Source organism: Microcebus murinus, chromosome 2 (genome assembly GCF_040939455.1).
Source record: "Microcebus murinus isolate Inina chromosome 2, M.murinus_Inina_mat1.0, whole genome shotgun sequence".
Lineage (NCBI taxonomy): Eukaryota > Metazoa > Chordata > Mammalia > Primates > Cheirogaleidae > Microcebus > Microcebus murinus.
Window position 1 is genome coordinate 28,923,603 of NC_134105.1, and position 23,671 is coordinate 28,947,273.

The 23,671-nt window shown below is 52.2% G+C and overlaps 1 protein-coding gene across 1 annotated transcript; it reads right to left on the bottom strand.

Annotated features, from left to right (window-relative positions):
- Positions 1-6,548: 6,548 nt before the first annotated feature.
- NT5C1A (5'-nucleotidase, cytosolic IA) lies at positions 6,549-23,384 on the bottom strand. Its single transcript, XM_012779855.2, has 6 exons — positions 23,209-23,384; positions 14,902-15,069; positions 13,975-14,104; positions 12,386-12,508; positions 10,140-10,324; positions 6,549-8,563 (listed from the first exon to the last, which is right to left on the bottom strand). Exons 1-6 carry the CDS (start codon positions 23,332-23,334, stop codon positions 8,198-8,200), a joined length of 1,098 nt encoding a protein of 365 aa, XP_012635309.1. The 5' UTR covers positions 23,335-23,384; the 3' UTR covers positions 6,549-8,197.
- Positions 23,385-23,671: the final 287 nt, after the last annotated feature.

The following is a 23,671-nucleotide window of genomic DNA, read 5'->3' on the forward strand; positions in this document are numbered from 1 at the left end:
GCCCTGCTGGGGAGGTTTGCCTTCTGAAGGGCTCGGGCTGCTGTCTGTGCAGAATCTCCCCTTAGGGTGGTTTTCCTGTAGGGGGAGACAGTCTACAGAAAGACCCCAGCACTAATGGATGGAACTGGCCCCAGGCCTGCTCACTGCCTGCTTCCCCATCAGCATTTCATGAGTATGTGAATACAACTGTGGGGGAAAAAACCAAGACAATACAAGGTTATTTAAAACCTCTCCCATTTATTTGAATGGCTTTTAAGAAGCAGAAGCTCACGTAGTAACATTAAGGTATAGGACAAGCATGAGGAGTGACAGGGACCCACAATGACAAGCACGCAGCACCCTTTATCATGTGACCAGGGAAGTGCTACAAAGAGCCAGGCAGAGCTAGAGCTATGGGGAGTGCTAATATCAGGCCCAGGAGGGCAAAGCTGGGGAAAGTATGAGCAGTCTTATCCCCAGACAAGGGAGGTCGCAAAGATGAAGAAGTACATGCTCTAAACATTGAAGGAGGCACTTAGGAGGTTTATCACCAAAAGCAACCCAGGGACGTTAGGGGATGAGGAGGACTGGGGCAGCACATGGCATCAAGCACAGCACGCTGACAGGTAGACACAAGCGCACTATTCGTGTGTAGAGGATTCATTCTAAATCTTGTTCTGAATTGGAGGCTACTGAGATGCATTTAAGTAGAAACCAGAAGTTAAGGATATGTGCACTGAGTTAATAAAGAAGTTTGTGCATATGCAGTTTAAAACACACAAGGGCTGAACTAGGTCATCTCTAGGGTCTCTTAAAGATCCATAACTGTGAGTCTCAGTGTAATATCCTCAGACTCTCAGTTATTTGGGTCTAAAAAACCCAATTCACAGGGCCTGGACCAATGGATGCAAACTGGAGATTGGAGGGCTGGATTTAGCCTACAAGACGTGTTTTATTTGGTCTGCACAGTGTTTTCTAAATTTGAAATATTTGCCAACATTTCAAAGTCCAGATTTCTAGCTTCTTTTCAAATATGGGGTAAAATATCTAGCAACACCAGCCCCACATTCCCGCATGGCAGCCACTGTATTAGATCACAGGGCAAGTGTGTGCCATTCTTACTGCACACCTGGCCTCATCACCTTCACTCACTTATGTTTCCTGCCTGGCCCCTGTCGCCACCAGGGTTGGTGACCTCTGGCCCAGGCATCCAGTGTGTGGTGACCTCAGTGATTTTCTACTTGGTGGCAGCTGCAAGTCTAGCCTTGAGGCCTTTTCCCTAATTTCATGGCAGACGGCCCATGAAGGCAGATTCACCCATAGGCCATGAGTGTGGGAGGCAGTGACCCCAGTCTGCAGAGCTTTGGTTTGCTTTACAGAGGCCTCTCATTTTGCAAAGAAGAGTAACTGAAAAGTTCCCAGCCATATTTCACTTTTATAAATAGAATCTCAAATGCCTCTCGGGGGTGGCCCATTAGAGAGGTACTTCCCACTTAAGGTCCAGGGTAAGTCACTTCTGAGACAGACTAGAACACCCAAGCAGAGGCTGGAATCTCAGCTTAGATTGGGCTGGGCCAGCCTAGAGTGAGAAAGACAACTTTCGTAGGCACGGCCGTGCAATGACCAGGGCATCTGTGTACAGTTGGCAGGTTTTGCGGGTACCTAAGACAAAGCCACCCAAATCATGGTATAAATGGCTCCCTCTAGATTTTTGCAGTGTGTAATCTGCCCAAGTGTACATGTTGGCCCTAGCACTGTTGGAGGAGGGAAGAAACAAGTGGAGATGATGAGGCAGGCATAGTCAAAAGTGTTGTCCTGGCACAGATTCTACCAATTCCTTCCCAAGGCTCAGAGGTAGGGATGGGAGGCAGAGGGTTGAGAGACCTTGTTGGCCTAGGGGCTGGAAGCTGGAGAGGAAGACAAAGGGGCCTGGATTCAGTGGCCTCCACGCTGCACATGTGCAAATGCCCATGAGATGATGCCCAGATGATGCCCATGAGAACTGTCCCAGGAAGCAGGCTGGCCATCAGTGTGTGGGGCCCAGGACCCTCAATTAACAGAGATAACTGTCTGTACACACTCATACTGAGGAGTACACACACACACACACACACACACACACACACACACACGGAGTCATCAGTAGAAATATTGAACCCATTACACACACTCACATAAACATTCATACATGCAGTTTTTATCCTGTTGCACACACTTACATGTGTACACCCATACACACAATCACAGTGGTTATCAGTGAGAGCAATCAGCTCGTCACATAGGCATGTTTCTCATTTCCAGGGCACTTAGAGTCCTTTTTGGCTGGCTAGAGCTACCTGCGGGGAGAGTCCAGCGCAGCACCTAACAGTATAGGAGATAACAATAAACCGGTGAATAAAAGCACTTACTGTCAACTGAGTGCCACCTGCAGCGCCACCTGCTGGCGGGAGGGAAAGGGTTTGTACTTTGCTTCAAGACGGGATAAAGCCGAGGACAACTGCTTCTCAGGCACTCCTTCCAGGGAAGCTGCCGGCCACGGGATGCCATTCTCCCACCTCCTCATGTTCCGCCCAAGTTGGGGGAGACCCTAGAATCCTCAGGGCTGCACCACAGCATCAGAAAATGACCATTCCAGGCTTTGCATGTCTCCCAGATAGCAACACCCAGTGCCAATAGGGGAGGCAAAATGAGTTTCATCTTTTACACCACCTCCAGCCACTGCTGGTAGCTGCCTGGAATGCTGGGTTGGGAAGGATTCTGAGGCCACGTCTGGGCTTAGCGGAGAAGAGCATCTTGATGGAGTGGCTATAGTAACAATGGCTGTAGATGGGACGTCTTCCACACTTGCCATTCTTGCAGTGGTTTCTGGAACCTTCGTAAATCTCTTAATTTGTGGGGTCCTAGCTTCACATTTACATCCCTGATGCACAATTACATCGTGAGGGGCATGTGTGCATATTTCTCACACCCCCATACCATGAGAAAACTGCCATTCCAACTTTTGCTGGAGCTTTCTCTCTCACTTGATTAGTAACTTCTGATCTGCCTACAACCCTCCCTGGGGCCATCTTCCTGAAGGATTGGTTATTGCTGTCATAGACAGCATATGGATGATGCGTTAGCTCAGAGGGGCTCAAGTCAACTTTGGGCATTTCACTTTATCTAATACTTATATTTAGCTAATTCCCATCCACCGATCAGACTTACCACTGTCCAAGAGGCCCCATGAAGGCAATGACATGTCGAGAACACAGAGCCACACTGAGCAGACACTGGACATCTAGCTGGGCTCAGTCCCAGCCAAGGTCCTGCTCCCCACCCCCCACTGATCAGCTTGGGAGGGCACGCACAAGTCAAATCTGTGCATCAACAAAATTGCAAATTACAATAGGCTGTGGGTCACTTGAAAATAGTTAAAACTTGGAATCTCAAATCCTCAAATGTCAAGCAAGGCTCAGATGGGCACAGAGCCCCCGTGCCCTTCTCCCTCAGCAGTGGAGCCAACCTCTGCCTACAAATGCTCATGTGGATGTGACATGGCTCATCTCACTGAGGGATGGGCCAGGGATGTTTGACTTAGCCCAGGGGTCAGCAAACATTTTCTGTAAAGGGCTAGATAATATTTTTGGCTTTGCAGTCTCTGTTACAACAATTCAACTTTGCTGTTTTAGTGTGAAAGTAGCCACAAACATACGTACACAAATGGACATGACCGTGTTCCAATAAAAGTTTCTTTACAAAAACAGGTGATGGGTCAGATTTGGCCCAAGGACCATAGTTTGCAAAACTCTGCAGTAGCCCAAAACAGGGGTCTTCAAGCTGAGTTCCACAGAACTTGGTATTATTTGGAAGTACTTCAAGGGGTCTGCAAATGTTTGGCTCTAATTTATTTTTAACTCTTTAGGAAGCTATAATAAAAATATACCCAGTAAGCTGGGCACAGTGGCTCACACCTGTAATCCTAGCACTCTGGGCGGTCAAGGCAGGAGTATTGCTTGAGCTCAGGAGTTCAAGACCAGCCTGAGTGAGAGCAAGACACTGTCTCTACTATACACAGAAAAAAAAAATTAATCAGGTGTCATGGTGCACACCTGTAAGTCCCAGCTACTTGGGAGGCTGAGGCAGGAGGATCACTGGAGCCCAGGAGTTGGAGGTTGAAATGAGCTATGATGATACCACTGTACTCTACCTGGGGCAAGAGAGCAAGACTCTGTCTCAAAAAAAAAAAGTACCCACTCAAATGTATTCCAGTATTTCAACATAGAGGAAATCAACACGTTAACTGAGTGTCACGTAAACTCCTTTGGTGAAGATCTCAGAATGAAGCTTCTCTTGCCATCTCCATGCATATGTATGAACAGTATGGCAAAATGGTTGAGAGCCTGGGTCCTAGCATGAGACAAACGTGAGTTTGAGTCCCAGTGCTGCCAGTAACTAGCTGTGTGGCTTTGGTAAGTTACTTTAGCTCCCTAAACTAGCATGGCCAGGACACCACAAAACAGAGGACACTGGCTGGTGCCGCCTCCTGGAGGCTGGATTGTGGGAAGATGGAGTGTTCACAGTGGGGCCAGCTGAGGCCACAAAGGGACACTTAGGGGACTCATGGCAGCACTATTTACCAACCGGTATGGAAGTATTTCAAGATTTTTATCATCTGTTTGGCTGTACTGTTGCACACTGATTTAATACCATAATAATGCCAAATCCATCTTGGATTTGAACTTCTTGACTGTTTCTATTTCTCTCTGGCATATTCTGCTACATCCCACTACTTACTGATTGGGCTTTCAGGTAGGGAAGGGGGCTGCTTTGCAATTACCTTAGCAGTCTCAGTGCTTAGTAACAGGGTTGGGTTTTTTTTCTGCTAAGTGGCAGTCCCATGGGGTCTGGGACTTTGTTGGCAAGCATTTCCTGGGACCAGTGTTCTGCAGGGCTTGTTGGAGAAGTGGTGCTTTCAGCTAAAATGGACCAATGTCTCAGAAACTGTGGCCCCTCTGCCTCAGTGCTGCATTCCCTGGTTGGGCCTGGGGCTTTGGTGCTCACTTGGCTTTTACATTTCCAGGTGATACAATAAACAATGCTCTTCACCCCTGGGCCCCTCCTCGCCTCTTGAGACAATCAGAAAGCTTGTCTTGACTGCTGCCTAAGCCTGCCCACTTCTGGACTTCTGGCTTTTTATTCCAGCTACTAAAAGCTTTTTTCCAGGCCTGCAATGCTCATTTGTGATTTCAATAATAGAATTTGGACCTTTAGTGTCTTTCCATTGCCCAGGGCTGTCTGTCTATTAATGGTGGCTCCAGTCAAATCGGTGGCTTTTACTGCACCTTATCTTTCTGCTTCTAGCATCATATTTTCTTGCTTCCTGAGAGACCCAGGACAATCAGCCATGTTCATCACTAGGCCCTGGGGGCAAGACTTAGAGGTTCCAGAATCCCCGCAGTTTATCTTAATTAGGTGACATCTGGTGCTGCCCTCAGTGCACAGGTCCACCCTGGTCAGGTGGTCAGGTGGCCGCATGCCATCCTTTGAGCCTGGGCTGTGCCTAGCCTTGCAGTCTTCTTACGGCCACTGGTTCTGTGAGCCCTGGAGGTGATTCAGGCCCAGGGGGCAGAAGGCCTTTCTGTGGTTCAGCCAAGATTGAAGGTGACTTGGGCTGAACACCCTCTCTCACTTCCTTTTCATTTCCTTGAGAGTGTTCTTGGGTCTCACAGTACCTCCGGCTAGGCTTGGAGCTCTGATAGTGGAGGGAGCCCCAGAGCAGGCCTTCTGCCCCAAGGCCTTCTTTGTTGGCCAGAAGGATGCTGGCTGTGTGGTGGAAATGACCTCGTGCAAAGGCATCTTCATCACATGCCCTTCTAGGTGCAATAATGGGTGTCCCCTGATAAGGCAGTTGTGGTGGATGTCTGCCCAGCCACTCAGCACAGCCTCGCCTTTCCTCCTAGAGACCAGCCTCTTGGAGGCCTCCCACACTGACAGCAAAAGCCCAGCCCAGTTGTGGCCCAACTGTTGCTCATTTCAAGAACCACTCTGTTGGCCGGGCGAGGTGGCTCACACCTGTAATCCTAGCACTCTGGGAGGCTGAGGAGGGGCGGATTGCTCGAGTTCAGGAGTTCAAAACTGGCCTGAGCAAGAGCGAGACCCCGTCTCTACTATAAAAACGGAAAGAAATTAATTGGCCAACTAAAAATATATACAAAAAATTAGCCGGGCGTGGTGGCACATGCCTGTAGTCCCAGCTACTCGGGAGGCTGAGGCAGGAGGATCGCCTGAGCCCAGGAGTTTGAGGTTGCTGTGAGCTAGGCTGACGCCACGGCACTCACTCTAGCCTGGGCAACAAAGCAAGACTCTGTCTCAAAAAAAAAAAAAAAAAAAAGAACCACTTTGTCTTCTCACTTTGCTCTTCTTCCTAGATTATCTTTCTGTAGAAACTACCTTGCCCCACATTGCCTAGAACCTATGCCCATTCAGACCCTGAGCTGGGTCCCCAAAAGGACCAAGGTCAGCCCCCAGATTGCCCTTCTTCCCCCCCCCCACCCCCATTCCCACCCCTACACCTCCAGGCTCCCCACCCTCTGATGATACCTTTGTTTTTCTTCGCCAAGCGCTCACTCATTAGGATTCCTGCTGGGCGCCTGGAAGCCAGTCCACACAGATGCCTGCTCGCCCCTTCTCAATCTTCCCGAGGGACCAGCATCAGCATCGGTGCTTCCACCCTGCTCAGCAAGGGAGGAGGCTGACTCATCACCTGGTGAGAGTTCTCCTCTGGAAGAGGTGGTGAAGGGGCGGCAGTGGCTCGGGAAACATGGAGGATTCACTGGTGCATCTCAGGGGGAGGTCACCTCATCCTGGAAGCCCCTGCACAGCGTCCAGTGACGGAGAGCTCATTCCCTCCAAAAGCAGCTCTGACTGGCCTTCCACTCACCATCCCATAGCCGGAGAATTCTGCTGGTGCACATGGCAGCTCCTTCCTCCCTAAGCAGTCACTGCCCCAGACCAGACCTCCTGACACCTCCCGCTTCACCCCAGGCAGCACCTTGTCCTCGGCTCAGCCTGGACAACGCCCACTCAGCCACTGCGCTTTCTTGCCCTGCATCTGGGGCCACGGCAGCAGACACAGACCCGCTGCCTCTTTCCCCACAAGCAGAGCTGCTCTATGGCACAGCAGGAGGCAACAGTTGGAGGAGTGAGGGTGAAGGCAACGGGGGCAGCAGGCAGGAGCAACAGAACTTTTGCTAAAAGCAAAAGCAGAGGAAACACTGAACAGGCCTAATGCGCCTCCCCAGGAAGGGCCCACAGCGCCACCTGCTGGCAGGAGGAGCCTGTGCGTGCAGGTTAAATCCACTCTCTTGGCTCCCTGCCACAAGCTCCACCCGGCAGCTGAGCCTGCAGATGGCTCAGGTTAGATGATCACGGGAAGCAGGTCATTTTGTCCAGTGGTTTCCAGATGTGTAAAATTACAGACAGGGTTGCTGCGGCTGATTGTGCATGTTGCCCATTTGACAAAGGCCTCTGAGCTGAGAGGCAAGTGAAGGCTGAAATCCAGCTTCCATCCTGCTAACCCAGCTGGGGACTCTAGCCCAGGTCTGGGGCAGGCCAGAGAAAGGGTTGTCTTTTTGCTCCTCATTTGCCTAAAGAAAGCATCCTTTTGCAATTTGCACAAAGGTGCCGTACATATCGGCAGCAGCCTGGCACAGAACGCTTCCTTCTAAGAGGGCAATCTTACAGAACCAAGCTTCTTTGGCTAAAGGGGAGTTTGGAAACCACCCAAAAGATGGGAAAACTGGGGCCCATGAAGGGGAGAGACTTACTCAAAGTCATTCAGGTGATGCCAGGGCAGAGCTTTGAGGCCTGATCCAGTCTCTGTTGGAGCAGTGTTCTTTGTGGTACACAGAGCTAATTTCCATCCCAAGCCCTTTTGAAGCATCCTAGCTCCACTCCCCCCTCCCTGTCTCAGCCCCATCAACTCCCCCTGAAATCCAGCTGCTCTGCACAGTCCTATTGTCCTGGTCAGGATCACAGCACAGGGTTTACCCCAAAGGAGGGATGGTGAGAACTCCAGCCCCATCTGCATAACTTCCTACCAGTACCTCACTCACAGGGATGAGGGCTGCCAGGCAGAAGGGCAGAACAGTGAGGAACTAGAAGCGTCCACCAGATGAGGAGTCAAAGTGTAACAGGGAGCCTGGAGCAATGTGGCCCAGCAAAGCTGGTGGCTCAGCTACTGCGTAGATGGGGCCTGCTTTGTAGGTGCAGTCCGCCGGGGTGCCTGTGCCACGCCGTAAGGCACATGGGCAGCCACGGTGCCCATCTCCTGAGCCCCAGCCACGTGGAACATCTGGTCATCAAAGAAGATGTGAGGTCGGATCTTCTCGAGGAGGGGGCCCTTGGGCGCTCCAGCTAGGAACAAGGCCTCATCTGTCTCCAGGCCCCAGCTGCGCAGGGTCTTGAGAGCTCGGGCCCCGGAACTGGCTGCACTGCGTGCTGTCACCAAGTAGGTGCGAATGGGGCACTCCAGCCGCAGGCCCTTGGAGTAGAACTTCTTCTGCAGCCTACCCAGTGCCTCCAGAAAGCCCTTTAAGGGGCCCTGTGAGAAGGCAAGGGAACACCATGAGCTCTACCCCTCCCAACATTTGCTCCCTCTCCCTAAAGCACTGGTGCCTCGTTGCTTGGGGGGAAAGCTTCTCAGGATCCCTAAATCTTTCGGCTAGTTCTGCTGTGCCTGCTTGGGCTACTGTGCTCACCAGTGGGCTATAGGTGCCAATGCCAATCTGGGGGTCTGTATTACTGTATATCAAGGCTGGGTCAGAATAACTGTACCAGGCACCTGTTATGGTGTATGTTCCTCCATGCTCCCACCAAGGTACATGGGTGTCTGTCCTGCAGCTCTATGCGTGTGGCTTTCCGTGCCCATCAGCTGGAAGGATATTAAAAATATTTTGTAGCTATGGCATAGGCACCCTCCAATCAGAATGGACTCCAGCTGTAAACAGCTGGGACAGATGGATCAATGTGTAACTGCTGGACATCAACCGTGTCCATCAGGCACAAGGTGGCTCAGGGTGTCATGCTCAAGCTTTCTAGGGCCAGAGAAAGGATTTATTCTCTACAGTGCCTGGAACAATGAAGCTTAATGAGGATGTGTGAATGAAAAACCAGATGGTGATGAAGAAGACTGCTTATTTCCAAAGCAGCTGGCATTAGGAAAGGTGGGATTCTAGTCTTGGAGACCCCTCACTTGCCAGGTGACCTGGAGCAAGCCATGGTCTCCTGGGCCTCTGCCTCCCACTCAGTGGGAAAACTGTTTAGCCCTTGATTCCCAAGGACTGCAGAGGCAACCCACAAGAACGGAAGTGAAATGAATATTCAGGAGCCACAGCTGAGGCCTGCTGAGCTCTTGGAGGGAGGGGCTCTGGGATTATTGAGCACTCAGATTTTAAAAACTCAAATGGGAGCTCCCGGGGGCCTGGGGAAGCCCAGCAGCCCCACTCCAGGGCATTTCTATCACACTCCAGGGCGTATTCTGCTCTCAGAAATAGGCTGAGTGAGGATCCCCGTGTCCCCAACCAAGGGATGGATGGCAGGAGGTGTCCCATGTCAAATGGTGGGACCCCACCCCCAGCTGGACCTCTCTGACCCAGTGAGGGGCACCAGTCCAGCAGTTCCCTTCCCCCTTTCCTCCTGTTTCCAGTGAGGGGAATGGGGCTTCCTAAGCGGGCAGGGGCTCACTCAGAGGGGTGGAGAGTCGTAGAGAGGAGGTGAGGGCTCCAGAGAAGAGAGACTATGGCAGCTTCCGAGAGAGGCCAAGGCCTTCAGAGAGGGGCAGGGACCTCAGAGAAGGGGTGGGGACCTAGAAAGACAACAGGGACTTAGGGGAGGGGATGGAGACCTCAGAAATGGGGATTTGAGCTGCAAAGAGGGGCTAGGAGATTCAGCTGGGAACTGAGAGAGTGGAGGCTTTGGAGAGGGGATGGGACTCCAGTGGTGGGGACAGAGGCTGAGTGCAGGGGAGAAGCTCACTGAGGGGGTCGGGGCCGAGTGGGAGGCATGCGGGCTTGAGGCTTGGTGAGGACCCGGCTGGAGTCTGGGCGGAGCAGGGGGGCCTGGTTCGGGCTGGAGTGCTGCCTTGTTCTACTCAGGGGTTCTGGGACGAGGGGGAGCACCTGGGCCAAAGGCTTATTCTCGTGGGCCTTCTCGTGCTCAAAGAATCTGTCCAGCCCGTGGGCCTTGACGATGCGCTCCGATTCGTCCGAGAAGAGCACAGCATCCCCATCGAAGGCCACACGCAGCTGACTCTGGGACACCGCCACGTCCCTGCTGGGGCTGAAGATGGTGGCAGCTGCGATCCCTGGGCAGAGAGAGGCGAGTGTTGTCTGTCTGCAGGCTGGGCAGTAGGCCCCCTGCCAGGGGGGAGGGACGGGCATCTCCGACTATCCTGTCCCACCTGCCTCACCCAGAACTCAGCGCAAGGCTAATGAAGGCTAATACTAAAAATATTTAAAAACCGGTAGTGCACAGACACCAGCCAAGAAGAATGGGCCGTAGCCATAGCTCTGAAGCAGGGCTCTGAGGACCCTCACCTTGGCAGGTTACCTTTTTGGCTACTGCTCGGTGGAGAGGTCTGGGGGAGTCCAAGAGGGCAGGAGGGTGTTCAGAGGACTCAAGGCAGGAACTATTTGCCAACCAGTATGAAGGAATTTCAGTCTTTCAGTACTTTAATACCTAGTAAGGTCAAGCTGGTGTGGACCAGGTGAACATTAGTCCCGCCTGAGGGGAAGGGTCCCACAGACCATGCCCTTCTGCCAGGGGCTCCTCACCGGCTGCTGATGTAAAGCTATGGGGGACTGGGAAAGATCCTCAACTCTGGCTTGGCCTTGGTCACTCCCTCATGGTTGATTCTGGCAAGTCACTCACCCTCTCTGGACCAAGGGGAAATTAAGGGCCTTTCCGCTCTATCTGGGGTTGGGCCCCCAGGCTTCAATCTGCAGTGGGGTGGGTATGGACACCCTCAGCCTACAGCCACAATGACACCCAGGTATGCCTTGCTCAGAGCAGTCTGTTCATTTAGGGTTCCAGGAGACAACCTAGGTGGCCCTGGGAGGCAGCATGAGTGACAGCCGACTGTGTGCATAGACTCTGCAACGCTGGGCTCCTCCAGGGAGTCAAGGATGTCGGTGGGTGACTCGCGCTCCAAGCTAGAGCTGCAGTGGGTGGCAGAGAGCCAGTGCTGGCAGAGAGCAGCTGGCTGAGCTCATGCCCTAGGCTCCATCTCTCCAAAGGCCACTTTAGTCCTGCTCTCAGGGAATCTAGGATCACAAAGGCTGGGCTTAAGAAAGCTTTGGGAGGAGTGAGCAGTGCCAGCCTCACATGACTTCGCTAGCCTGAGAATGTGACAAGCAGGCTCAGGCCCAGGCATCAGGCCAGGCACATTCTCAGCTCTGCCAGTGCTGGAACCAAGATGACCCAGAGCCGCCCCTACCCTGGGCAGGGCCCCTCTCCTGACCATTGCCCCGCTCCGTAGCCTGAGGTGAAGGTGCAGACATACAAAGCCACCCCTATATGCCAGTGCCAAGGCTGTATCATCTGTCTGAGGAAATGCCTTCTGGTTCCTGGTTTAAAATAGCCTGTTGGAGCTCCCTAGCAGCTCAGGGCAGTGAGGCATCAGGGGAGAGAGGCCAGGCTTCCAGGCAGAGGCAGCATGAAAGAGGAAGAAAAAAGTAAATAAACTGTTGGTTGGCAAAAAACCTGCCACTTATGTCCAGCCCAAGGAGGCTTCTCAGGCCTCGGGGTGACTCCTCTGTGGGCCTGTTTTCTTATATCCACATGCAATAGGATGTGCACCATGTTGGGAGGCCTCAGGCTATGGATGCCACTCAACACTGCCCCTGGAGAGAGACACATGGAGGGGAATTCTCTCTGTCAGTACCTGCAGCTGGGTCTCCTAACCTCCCCCCAGCACTGGCCAGCCCAGTTGCTGTAGATGCTGGCCACTTCCCAGACCCCACTGCTGAGGTTGGACTAGATAAGAGTTGCCTCCCCATTGGCCCCGAGTGGGACAGAGCCTGCACTGTCATACAGGAATCAGAGCTCCTACTGACTTGGAGGGATCTTAGAGGGAGTAGCTTTCTGGGCTGTAAGGAGGTTTCTGTGGAAACAGAAGACTGGGCGATGCTAAGGAGTAAGAGCATCCTTAACACAGGAGGGCTGGAGGTGGGAAAGTGGAATGGGAGGGGCCTTGCTTTCAGAGTTTAAAGGACAGATCATAAGAATTAAGGAAAGTCTGACATAGCCTCTCCTTCCAGTTACCATGGCAACTCCCAGTGCCTGCTCAGAGCTTGAGGACCAGGCCTTCCACCCGTGCGACCCCTTTGGTGGACGCCCCATGTTCTCCCTCCTCATTTCGACTCACCCTCATCAATGGCTTCCCGCACTTTTTCAGCATCAGCTGACAAGTAGAGGTTGGTGTGATAGGCCTTGAGGTAGCAGATGGGGCTATTCCCACCTGTCATGCAGAACCTCTCGACAAACAGGTCTGGGGAGGAGACAGAGTACCCAGGTGAGGCAGGGTCAGCCCTCAGGACCTCAGAGTGGCCCCTCTGTGCCCAGTGGAGGCCACCTTGAGTGTGGTAGGGCAGCAGAGAGATTCTCTGTGTGATTTTAGGCCAGCGCCCCCCATCAGAGCTGCTCCCCCATCCTTCACCCACGAAATGGGGATGATGACATCTCTGGAGCAATTACCTGGCTCACGGTAACATCCTCTGGTCGAGGAATCACAGTGCTACAAAAGGCAGGTCCCCCAGCCATGCCGGTGCGGCCCCACCCTCCTGGCCATAGCTGACTGGTCAGGGGCAGACACCTGACCAGGCTGGGCCAATCCAGTTTCTCCCAGCCTGGGCCGACCGTCAGCTGGTCCCTGTGGCTGGGGAACTATTTGCTGGTTGATAAATGGCTGCTGCTTTGAGCTCCTTGAGTTCCCCATCACTCCCCTCACGCCTTACAAGGACCCCTGTTCTCCACACAGTCCACGACGGAAAGGGGGCTCTCCATGGAATGGCAGGGTCCCTCAGGACCCTGCTTCAGTACTGCAGGTGCTGTCCTGACTGCTCAGTGTCTATGTGACATCCCTGCTCCCAGCAATTTGAAATTAGGATTTAAAAAATGCCAACTGCACCCTCTTGCTTGCTTAAAACAAGGCCTTGTGAACCTACAAACACCAGTTTATTTTTCCGTCTCTCTCTCCCCAGACTGGATCTCTCTGCTTTTCTTGATTACGGTTTTTGTTCAGGAAAAGCAGAGCAATCCAGTGTGGGGAGAGTGACTGGGGGAGAGGGGGAACAAACTTGCTAAAGAAGCACAAATTAGGGTCTCACGTGGTTCAGAGAGAACCCAGGAGAGATTTCCAGTCCTTGGATTCAGGCCTTTGTTGGCTCAATTTTATTTATTTATTTCTCAGAGCCCCGTGGTTCTGAGACATCCCTGTAACCTAATAAGAAATTATTCTCTTCAGCTTAAGCTAGCTCCGGAGGGTCTATTACTTTCAATCATGAGTTTGGACTAAGACATACAGTCCTTTCACCCCAATCACTGCCCCTGATTCTCCCAAGGCCTGCTAGCCCCACTGCAGTTAGAGAAACTGAGGCACAGAGGCAGTAAGTGCCCTGCCCAATCCTGCTGGGAGTGGGGCCTGTGCAGTGGCGTGCTCTGGCTTGGACTGGCTTGCAAGAGCAAATGGTTAAACATTCAGGAATTTTGTGAGCCAGCTATGTTGTTCAGCCACTGGTAGCTTGAAATGAGCCCTGGTAGAAATATTTATACCCTGAAAACTGGCAATGCTGCAAATTAGGGTTTCGTTTGTTTGTTTTGAAGAGCCAGTTTACCAGCACAATACTGGGCTTGGGGTTCCAGTCCACACAACCCCACCCTGCAGAGGTGTGGCCCCATGCCCGGGGGGGTCTGGCGTGGGTGTCCTAGGGCCAAACTCCTCATGCTCACACTCACCATAGTGGTTGATACTGTTGATGAGGCGGACACCCACTTGAGCATGGTTGTTGGTCACCAGGACGATGTCAAAGATGTCATCGCTATCCGGGTACAGCTCCCGTAGCCGCTTGTTCACAGCCTCCAGGGCCTGGAAGGGACAGGGCACCCTCCAGCTCAGACCCACAAGGACTGACACCTGGAGTTGGTGGCCAGGGAGCCAATGAAGGGAGAAGAGGGGAGGCCAGGGGGCTGGGCCGGGGATGAGATCAGTGCATACGGACCCCTCCTCCTAATGCCGCTCTCTACCATTGTGCCGGTTGCTTAATGTTCAGGGGCTCCTCTCTAAAGGGGTGAGTGGGAGCCCAAATCCAGCCCATGTTCCCCTCACCAAGCTGGTTACCAGGCATGGGGCTGCATTAGCCCAGGGAGTGGGGTGGCCTCTTCTTCCCACAAAGGCTCTGTCCCCTACCCAAGCTGTGCACCTGTGGGGTTGCATCTGCCCAGAGGCAGCCCCTTTTCCTTACTCAGACACCCATGGCAATGCTTTTTTTTTTTTTTTTTTTTGAGACAGAGTCTCACTCTGTTGCCCAGGCTAGAGTGAGTGCCATGGTGTCAGCCTAGCTCACAGCAACCTCAAACTCCTGGGCTCAAGCAATCCTCCTGCCTCAGCCTCCCAAGTAGCTGGGACTACAGCCATGCGCCACCATGCCTGGCTAACTTTTTCTATATATATTAGTTGGCCAATTAATTTCTTTCTATTTTTTTTATAGTAGAGATGGGGTCTCACTCAGGCTGGTTTTGAACTCCTGACCTTGAGCAATCCGCCCGCCTGGGCCTCCCAGAGTGCTAGGATTACAGGCGTGAGCCACCGCGCCCGGCCTGCAATGCTTTTTTCTAATCCCCACAAAGGCACTGTGTGAGCTAGTGGAGGAACTGCCCCCTCACCTTCACGAAAGGGAAGGCCGGCCCAGGGCTGAAGGGCTCGTTCTCGTGTTCCAGCTGGTAGCGCACATACTCCTCCACACCCTGCTCCGCGTAGATCCGCTGCTCCTCGTCCATGCGGAACAAGGCTCGGGAGGACACGGCAATGGTGACTGCATTCTGAGGCTTAGGCTGCAGAGGTGCAGTAGGAGGGGCTGTCACTCAGACCTGCCCTGAGGCAGGAGCTCACGTGTAAGCCCCTCTGGGCACTGGGGACACGGAGAAGACCTAGGTCCAGTATCTACCCTAAAGAGGCTCAGCCTTGGGCAGAAGCAGACTTAGGTCAGGACGCCATCTATGCAGGACCAGAGGAGGATTAAGGGAGGTGCTGGCTCCCCCACTGGAAGCACAATCTGATGGAGGGACATGCCCTGGGGGAGTTTGCAATCTAGCTGACCATCTGGACACGACAGGAAAATGAAGACAATGTATGTGGCCAAAGTATGACTGATGCTAGAGTTGTTCTCCAGACGGTTTCCATTATGAAACAAGCTACATGCCCTTAGGAAGAAATGGTGCCCATAAACATAATTATATACAAAAATTTATCTCCAGCCCAGATCTGTCTCCTGAGCTCTAGTCTCATATATTGAACTGCCCCAGTTCATTAACAGACACTCAAACTCAACATTCCCAAGGCCACTTCCCCCACCCCCAAACCTGACCCCTCCCCTTTTCTCATTTGAAAGCTCAGCGCCACCATCCACTCATCACCCAAGCGGAAGTCAGCCTCCACCCTCTCCTCCCATCATTCAGTCACCATGATGAGTCAACTCTACTAGAATCCATCCATTTCAGTTGTCATCTCTCACCCCCTCCAATCTGTCATTCACGCTGCTGTCAGGAGATTTTTCTAATGTTTAGATTTGATCACAGCCCAGCTCTTCAGTGGGGCCCACTCTTCTCAGAATAAGGTCAGCAATCTTTAGTGTGGAGTAGGAAACCTTACACAACAGACCCCTACTTATCTGCCACTCTCGCCTTCCCCTTCCCTAGCTTTGCTCAGTCTAACCTTTCTCACATCTGATCGCACCTTCCCCCTCTTTCTCTGAGCCTTTGGACATGCTGTTCCCTTTGTCTAGTGTGCTTTCCTTGACTCCCTGTCCAGCTAACTTTTACTCAACCTTTGGGTCTCAAACTAGATGTCCCTCACCCCTAGTCTTAGTCTGATACTTCTCCTAGGGATTCCCTTCTTGGTAAAAATTGACATTAAATTATAATTGCTTACTTAATTGTTTCTCTTTCTAGGCAGAGTTCTAGGGAGAAAGTAGAACCATGCTTTAGCTCTGAGAGAGCAGGAACCATGAGCACCTTGTTCATTGTTGCATCCCTAGTGTTAAGTACTATGCCTAGCACAGAGAGGTACTCAGTAAACTTTTCATGCCTCTGAACTTTTAATATATTTCAATATGCTTTTAATATATTTCAGAAATAATAAGTGCAATGACAAATTTACCATGAACTAGAAACTCCAGCGTGGCACCCTAATTTGTTCAGATTGATTTACATATAGTAGGGCCTCCAAGAATATTTTTTTTGGTTGATGGAAGTTTGACAAGAATTTACTGGGTTTTTGTGCCAGGCACCTGCCTAGTGGTCCTGGTAAACACCTGGTTCCTGCTCTCAGAGCTCACAGGCTGGTAGGGGAGAAAGATAGGTAAACACAGAACTCAAATGCAAAAGGGAAGGAAATGAGTTGCTATGGTTTGAATATGTCCCCCAAAGTTCATGTGGTGGAAACTTAATCCCCAATGCACCAGTGTTGAGAGGTGGGACCTTTAAGAGGTGATTTGGTGCTGAGGGCTCTGACCTCATGAGTGGATTAATGCCATTATCATGGGAGTGGATTAGCTATCGAGGAAGTGTGCTCCCAATAAAACGGTAAGCTTGACCTCTGTTTTCTATCATTTTCACATGGGCTTCTCAACATGTGATGCCTTCTGCCATGGGATGTCCCTGCCAGATGCTACTGCCATGCTCTTGGACTTCCCAGCTCCAGAACCATGGGCCACATAAATTTCTGTTCTTTTTTTATTTTTTATTTTTGAGACAGAGTCTTGCTTTGTTGCCCAGGCTAGAGTGAGTGCCGTGGCATCAGCCTAGCTCACAGCAACCTCAAACTCCTGAGCTCAAGCAATCCCACTGCCTCAGCCTCCCGAGTAGCTGTGACTACGTGCCCGGCATATATATATATATACATATATATTATATATATATGTATATATATATATATATATTAGTTGGCCAATTAATTTCTTTCTATTTATAGTAGAGACAGGGTCTCGCTCTTGCTCAGGCTGGTTTCGAACTGCTGACCTCGAGCAATCTTCCCACCTCGGCCTCCCAGAGTGCTAGGATTACAGGCATGAGCCACCGTGCCCGGCCTGTTCTTTATAAATTACCCAGTGTGTGGTATTCTATTATAACAGCAGAAAACAGACTAAGATACAAGGGACAGAACAGAGGTGAAAGCAAAGTATTGGTGACAGGGGTTCAGAGGATGTTGTCATGGGAGAGGACACCTGTGAGTGAAGCCTTGAAGAAGGAGTAGGGTGAAGGAAGGCATGAGGAGGTGTGCATGTGCACATGGCATTCACAAAGTGAGTGGCCAGGCATGGGGGTTGGTGTAGAGGAGCCCAGCAGAGCAGGCAGGTGCTGGGTTACAGAGGGCCCCAGAACTCCTTCCCCACTGCTATGGTCTAAATATATGTGTTACCCCAAACTTATATGTTGAAACCTAACCCCCAAGGCAATGACATTAATAGGTAGTTGATTAGGTCATGAGGTTGGAGCCTTCATGATGGGATTAGTGCTCTTATAAAAGGGACCCCAGGCCAGGCGCTGTGGCTCACGCCTGTAATCCTAGCTCTTGGGAGGCCGAGGCGGGCAGATTGCTCAAGGTCAGGAGTTCGAAACCAGCCTGAGCAAGAGCGAGACCCCGTCTCTACTATAAATAGAAAGAAATTAATTGGCCAACTGATATATATATAAAAAATTAGCCGGGCATGGTGGCACATGCCTGTAGTCCCAGCTACCCGGGAGGCTGAGGCAGAAGGATCACTCGAGCCCAGGAGTTTGAGGTTGCTGTGAGCTAGGCTGACGCCACGGCACTCACTCTAGCCTGGGCAACAAAGCGAGACTCTGTCTCAAAAAAAAATAAAATAAAAAAAAAAATAAAAGGGACCCCAGAGAGCCACCTTGCCCCTTCCATTACTTGAGGACACAGGTTGAAGGCACCTTCTATGAACCAGAAAGTGTACCCTCACCAAACACCAAATCTGCCTGCACCTTGATCTTGATCTTAGCCTCCAGAACCGTGAGAAATAAATTTCTGTTGTTTATCAGCCACCCAGTCTAAGGAACTTTGTTACAGTAGCCTGAATGGACTAAGATACCCAGTCCAATGGAATAGAGAGAGCGGCATGCCACCCCAGATGGCAGCTGAACCGTTTTATAGTCCCTAAGGAGGGATCAGAATGTGGGTACCCAAGCAACTCACAGACAACCAGAGAGTCCTACCACATCTCTGTGACCTGAGTAGTCCTGGCATCATGATTTCCACTTTATAGATGAGGAAAGAGGAGCTCAAATTGAGGTCAAGACTCATAGATGGGCCGGGCACTGTGGCTCACACCTGTAATCCTAGCACTCTGAGAGGCCAAGGCAGGAGGATTGCTTGAGGCTAGGAGTTCAAGACCAGCCTAAGCAAGAGCGAGACCCTGTCTCTACTAAAAATAGAAAAATTAGCCAGGCACAGTGGCAGGGGCCTGTAGTCCCAGCTACTCAGGAGGCTGAAGCAGGAGGAACACTTGAGCCCAGGAGTTCGAGGCTGCAGTGAGCTATGATGATACTGCTGTACTCTAGCCTGGATGACAGAGTGAGACCCTGCCTCTGAAAAAAAAAAAAAAAGACTCATAGATGCACCTCACATTCTGGCCTGCTCTGACAGCCCTGTGGTCATGTACTCAATCTGGGGTTAAGCCTGGGCTCCAGTCAGTTGACAACGTTGAGTGGTTACCATGTGACAGACACTGTGCAGGGGACATGGTAGGAAACAGTACAGGCATGATCCCTGCCCCCGTGGCTCCTGTGATCCATCCTCAGGGCAGGGAGTTATGCCACCTCTTAGAAGAGCACTGTCCAATGGAACTTTCTGTGATAATGAAAATATTCCATAATTTGTGCTACCCACGTGGCTATGGAACAACTTGAAATGTGACTAGTAAGACTAAGTAAGGAACTGAATTTTTAATTTTATTTAATTTTAATCAACTTAAATAGCTACATATAATTAGTGACTAATGTAGCTTTAGAGCCTTGAAATAGGAATGGAAGATAAAAGAGTTCCCCAAGGTCATGTGGTGGACCTTAACTTGCATTTGACCTTTAACCCCAATTAAGACAGCGTATGTGGCCAGCCAGGTCTGTGTAAGGCAGTGGTGGGGCAGGTGCTTCTCCTCCGAGACTCCACCCAAATGCCTCTCCCAGCTGCTGGCCACCCTACTATGTATCTGTGTGTCCTAAGGGTGGGGTTGGTGCGAGGGTGGAGAGACCCCCTCATAACCCAGGGAGCCTGTAGGCCTCAGGAGCTGAGCTTGCCCCACCCCTGGGCTTACTGGTCCAGGGACAGGCCCATCATGCCTTCAAGAACAGAGAGCCAGCTGCCCTCCCAGCCCCTTCAGGCAGGTTCCCAAGTCAGCTGCTCAGCCTTGGCATGCAGCCAAGCTCACACACTCACTTTCTGACCCACAGTCCCTGCCAGACTGCCAAGTCCTGGGACCCCTCTGGCTGGCCTACCCCATCCCACCCCACCCATGGCCATTGCAAGAAAAATGTCCTGGCTGCCTTGGCCCCAAGAGTCTCTACTTCTCTCTTTTACAGATGGAGAAATAGGCCCAGAGAGGGGCAGAGTATTACTCTAGGTCACACAGCAAAGGCAAGGCAGAGTCAGGATGAGATCCCAAGTCCTTGGCCTCTGTCCACACAGCAGTCCTTTTGGTGTGCCCCTCCCTCCTCAGTAGCTCCCAGAAGACCTAGTCACCTGCTACTTCAGCCACTTTCCTGGAAACACCTTCCCCAGCCCTCTGTTTCCAGATGGGGGAAAATGTTGGGGGACCCCTACATCCTCAGATGGAGGTTTCTAAGGGCAGGGCCGTCTTCCCACTGAGACTGCTGTGCCACAGTAAGAGTGAGGTGGAGTCTAAGGACAAGAGGGCATGCACTGTTGTAGGAAATGCAGGTCCCTACTGGGACAGATCACAGCCCGTCCAGGCTCTGAGCTGACCTGACGGAACAGGTGAAAGAAGCCACCATGTAGAGACCCTCGTGGACCTGGCTGCAGAGGGCAGTCAGCTGGTCATGTGCTGTCAGGAACAGGTCCTCCAGAAATCAGAAAGAAGCCCAGATCCTGGACTGGGAATCGGATCAGAACGGCTCAGGGAACCGTTCTGCCTTTCAAGGGGGCTGAGGGACAGGAGGACGACTCTGGGTTGGCGGATGGGGACAGAGGGATGACAGAGGACAGCCCACCCCCACCCGGCCTGCCTGAGGACCTCCCATTTAGGCCAGCATGATTCTGCCTATTGGGCCCAAGATAATGAACATAGCCAAAAAGCTGTTCTTTCTAGCGGGACAGAGACAGAGACGTGCAGCTGGAGGAGACGGGGACAGGGTAGCTCTGGACTGAGGAAGTGCTCTGACCCCGTGAGGAGAGGGCCTCCGATGGGCCTTAGAGGTTAAATATTTCACTCAGGCCCCTGGGAACGAGAATAAGTCCAGGCCAGACCCTGATGGGGCCCGCAAGGCCTAATGTCCCCAGAATAGCCTGTGGGAATAGGGGCTACTGCAGGAAGGAATAGCAGCCAGGAAGCCGCCAGGCTCCTTGCCTCCCAGACAGCTGTGAAGGTGAGGGATGACTTAGGGGCGGAGGCTGTCTGCCGGGCCTGGGCTCGCCTGTTCCCTGGTGCTTGGGGAAGAAAGGGAATTTCAGCATTGATGCATTCACCACGCCTGACCCCAGCCTCTGTCCCCTCCTCTCCAGCCCTCAGTCCACAGCATTATAAGCTTCCTCTTCAGGCAGGGACCAGCCTTCTCACTGGTGTGCCCACTGCCAGGCTCGCCCTTTCCAATCCCTCCAACACGCTGCCCCAGAGTGAATAAAAATGGGACCAAGTTAATCTCCTGCTGAAAAATCCTGCAATTGCTAAATAATGGTTTTTGTATATTTTTTAAAGGTAGGTTGCCCTTTTTTTCAAATGAACTCTTGGGCGAACCCTAACATGTAAACCAGATATTGTCATATTTAATTGGTATACATTAATTTTACAAATTCAAATGCATTATATATATATTAATGTATTTATTATAAAGTCAATCAATGAAAGGAGCACAGTTGTTTGGATGACAACAAATTTGAAATTATGGGTTAGGATATTAGTGCAGACTGAAGCTTCAGCATCCAGCCAATTTGTTTCTGTGTTGCTTTTGCACAGTATTGAGAAAGTCCTGATTCACAACAATAAGTGGTTGCAAATGGTAAGAGGTTTTTTTTGTTTTTCTTTGTTTTAAACTGCAAGCTCTGCAATCTCAAGATGCTCTCCTAGACCAGGCACAGTAGCTCACGCCTATAATCCTAGCACTCTGGGAGGCTGAGGTGGGAGGATCCCTTGAGCCCAGGAGTTGGAGGTTGCAGTGAACTATGATGACACCACTGCACTCTACCTAGGGTGACAGCAAGACTCTGTCTCAAAAAAAAAAAATAAAAATGCTTTCCTACCACAGGAAATAGCACACAAAACACTTTATTCTTAAGTTTGCTAAAAAATAATCAACCTGTAGCACAAGTTAATATGTGAGTGGTCTTCAAGGTGCTAAAATGTCCACCTAACACATTTGAATGAGTTTATTACACCTTTTTAATTGTTTAAAACATAGTTTGAGGAAAGAAAATAAATCGGATTCACATGTGTGCAGACTTCCTGAAACATGGGGCTCCACGCAACCTAGTTTGAAAATCCCTAACTCCACTGCCTAAGGGCCAGGCTCCTTAACAAGACCCTCAAGGCCCTCCATGGTCTCTCACACGTTCCTTCAACTCTTTTCCCAACAATCCTGTGTTCTCTCCCTCACTACTTTCTCGGGAACAGAGTCCTGAGTTTCAAAGACATCTCTGTGCCTTTTGCCCATCCTATTTCCCTAGCTCTGCCTGGGAAACTCCACCTGCTAAGGCTTTAAGACCAGCTCAGTTGCCACCTCCACAAAGCTTTCCCTGTCTGAAGTCATTCCCTCCCTGTGCTCCCACGGGATCGTGCAGGGTCTTCTACTGTGCACCCACCTTGCCCAGAGCCAGAGACTCAGCCAAGTTAATTTCTCAATCCCTACTTCCCAGCCACAGCCTGCAGGCGTGAAGTGAATGACTCCTTACAGGGTGGGCCTCCTGGGGAAGGGGCTTTGGAAGGGAGCATCGGATGCTTTAAGATCAAGCTGGAGACTGCTCTGGGCCAACCTCAACCCTCAGTCTCCTCCCCAAGCTCTGAGATCTGGGATGCTGGAGTGAGCAAGGCGCAGGGGCAGACCAGGGCATCATGAGCTTGTCCGGTGGAGGAGAAGAGTTCCCTCCTTTGCGTGAGGCCTCAAAGGGCTGACATCACCACACGGGTTGCATTAACAGGGTTGTTAATGCCACTGCTAGGGGAGCACAGCCCGCAGGCTGGGCGCACAGTCCTGCGTTGGGAGTCGGAACGGGGGCGCCAAGCCCAGACGCAGAGTGCGGAGCCCACTGCCTGGAGCAAGCAGCTCCCTTCCCTTAGGACACGGGGACCGCAGCGCCCTGAGCACAGGGCGCGGAGCTCTGATCCAGAGCCGGAATGCAGAGGCTCGGTCCGAGGCGCGACGCCCAGATGGCGGAGACCAGAGCGCACAGCGAGGAGCTGGGTTTCCAGAGTCTGGTGGCCCGAGCCTGGGGCGCTCGGGCAGACGCTGCTGACTGGCTTTGCCAACAAGTGCTGTCCGTGCTCCCCACTGCCCGGGAGGAGCTGGGCCCTGATGACAGCATGGGGGAGGGGGATCCTGGCGTGGAACCCGAGTGGGGTAAAAAAACACCGGAGCAGAGCTCCCAAAATAAACCCGAGCCCGCGCCAACCGCTGGGCGCATTCTGGGGCTGAGGAGCTGCGTCCCCTCCCGGAGGGGCGCCACGGGTCCCTTCCCAAGGAACGACCCCTCCTCCGGGTTGACCCTTTCCCCGCCTCCCCATATCCATGCCTTGCTTTTACCGATTTGGGTTTCTTCTTGGGCGCGAGGTTGTCGTAGAAAGTCTTGGCTTCCTCCCAGCGCGGAGCCGCGGCGGTCTCTGCTCCAGGCCCGGGCTCGCGGGGCTCCCGGGGCTCCCCAGGTTCCATGCTCCGGCTCTGACCCGGCGCGGCCGGAGCCGGCGGCGGCGGAGACGCGGAGCTGGCCGGCTGGGCGGCAGGAGGGAGGCGCGTCCCGGGCGAGAGAAGGGGGCGGGCGCGCGGTGAGCCCGGAGCCCCGCCCGCCGGGGGTGTCAAACTCGCGTCGCCTGTGTGTCGCTGCCGCTGCTGCTGCTGTGCGTGTGCCGAGGGACAGCTGAGCCCTCCTCCCCCATCGGCCCACGCCCGAGGCGAGTGGGAGGGGTGCCTCTCCGGCCTTCTGGAGGAGGCGGCCTGAAGGTTGAGGACTTCTGCGGATTCGGGATTTCGAGAACGATGTCTTCTTCGC

Coding starts and splice junctions, on each gene's coding strand:
- NT5C1A (XM_012779855.2), bottom strand. CDS start 23,334: ATGGAACCTGGGGAGCCCCGGGAGCCCCGCGAGCCCGGGCCTGGAGCA. Junction 14,105..14,901: donor CGGCCTTCCCTTTCGTGAAG/GTGAGGGGGCAG, acceptor TGTCCCTTCCAG/GCCCTGGAGGCTGTGAACAA. Junction 12,509..13,974: donor CAACAGTATCAACCACTATG/GTGAGTGTGAGC, acceptor TCTCCTCCCCAG/ACCTGTTTGTCGAGAGGTTC.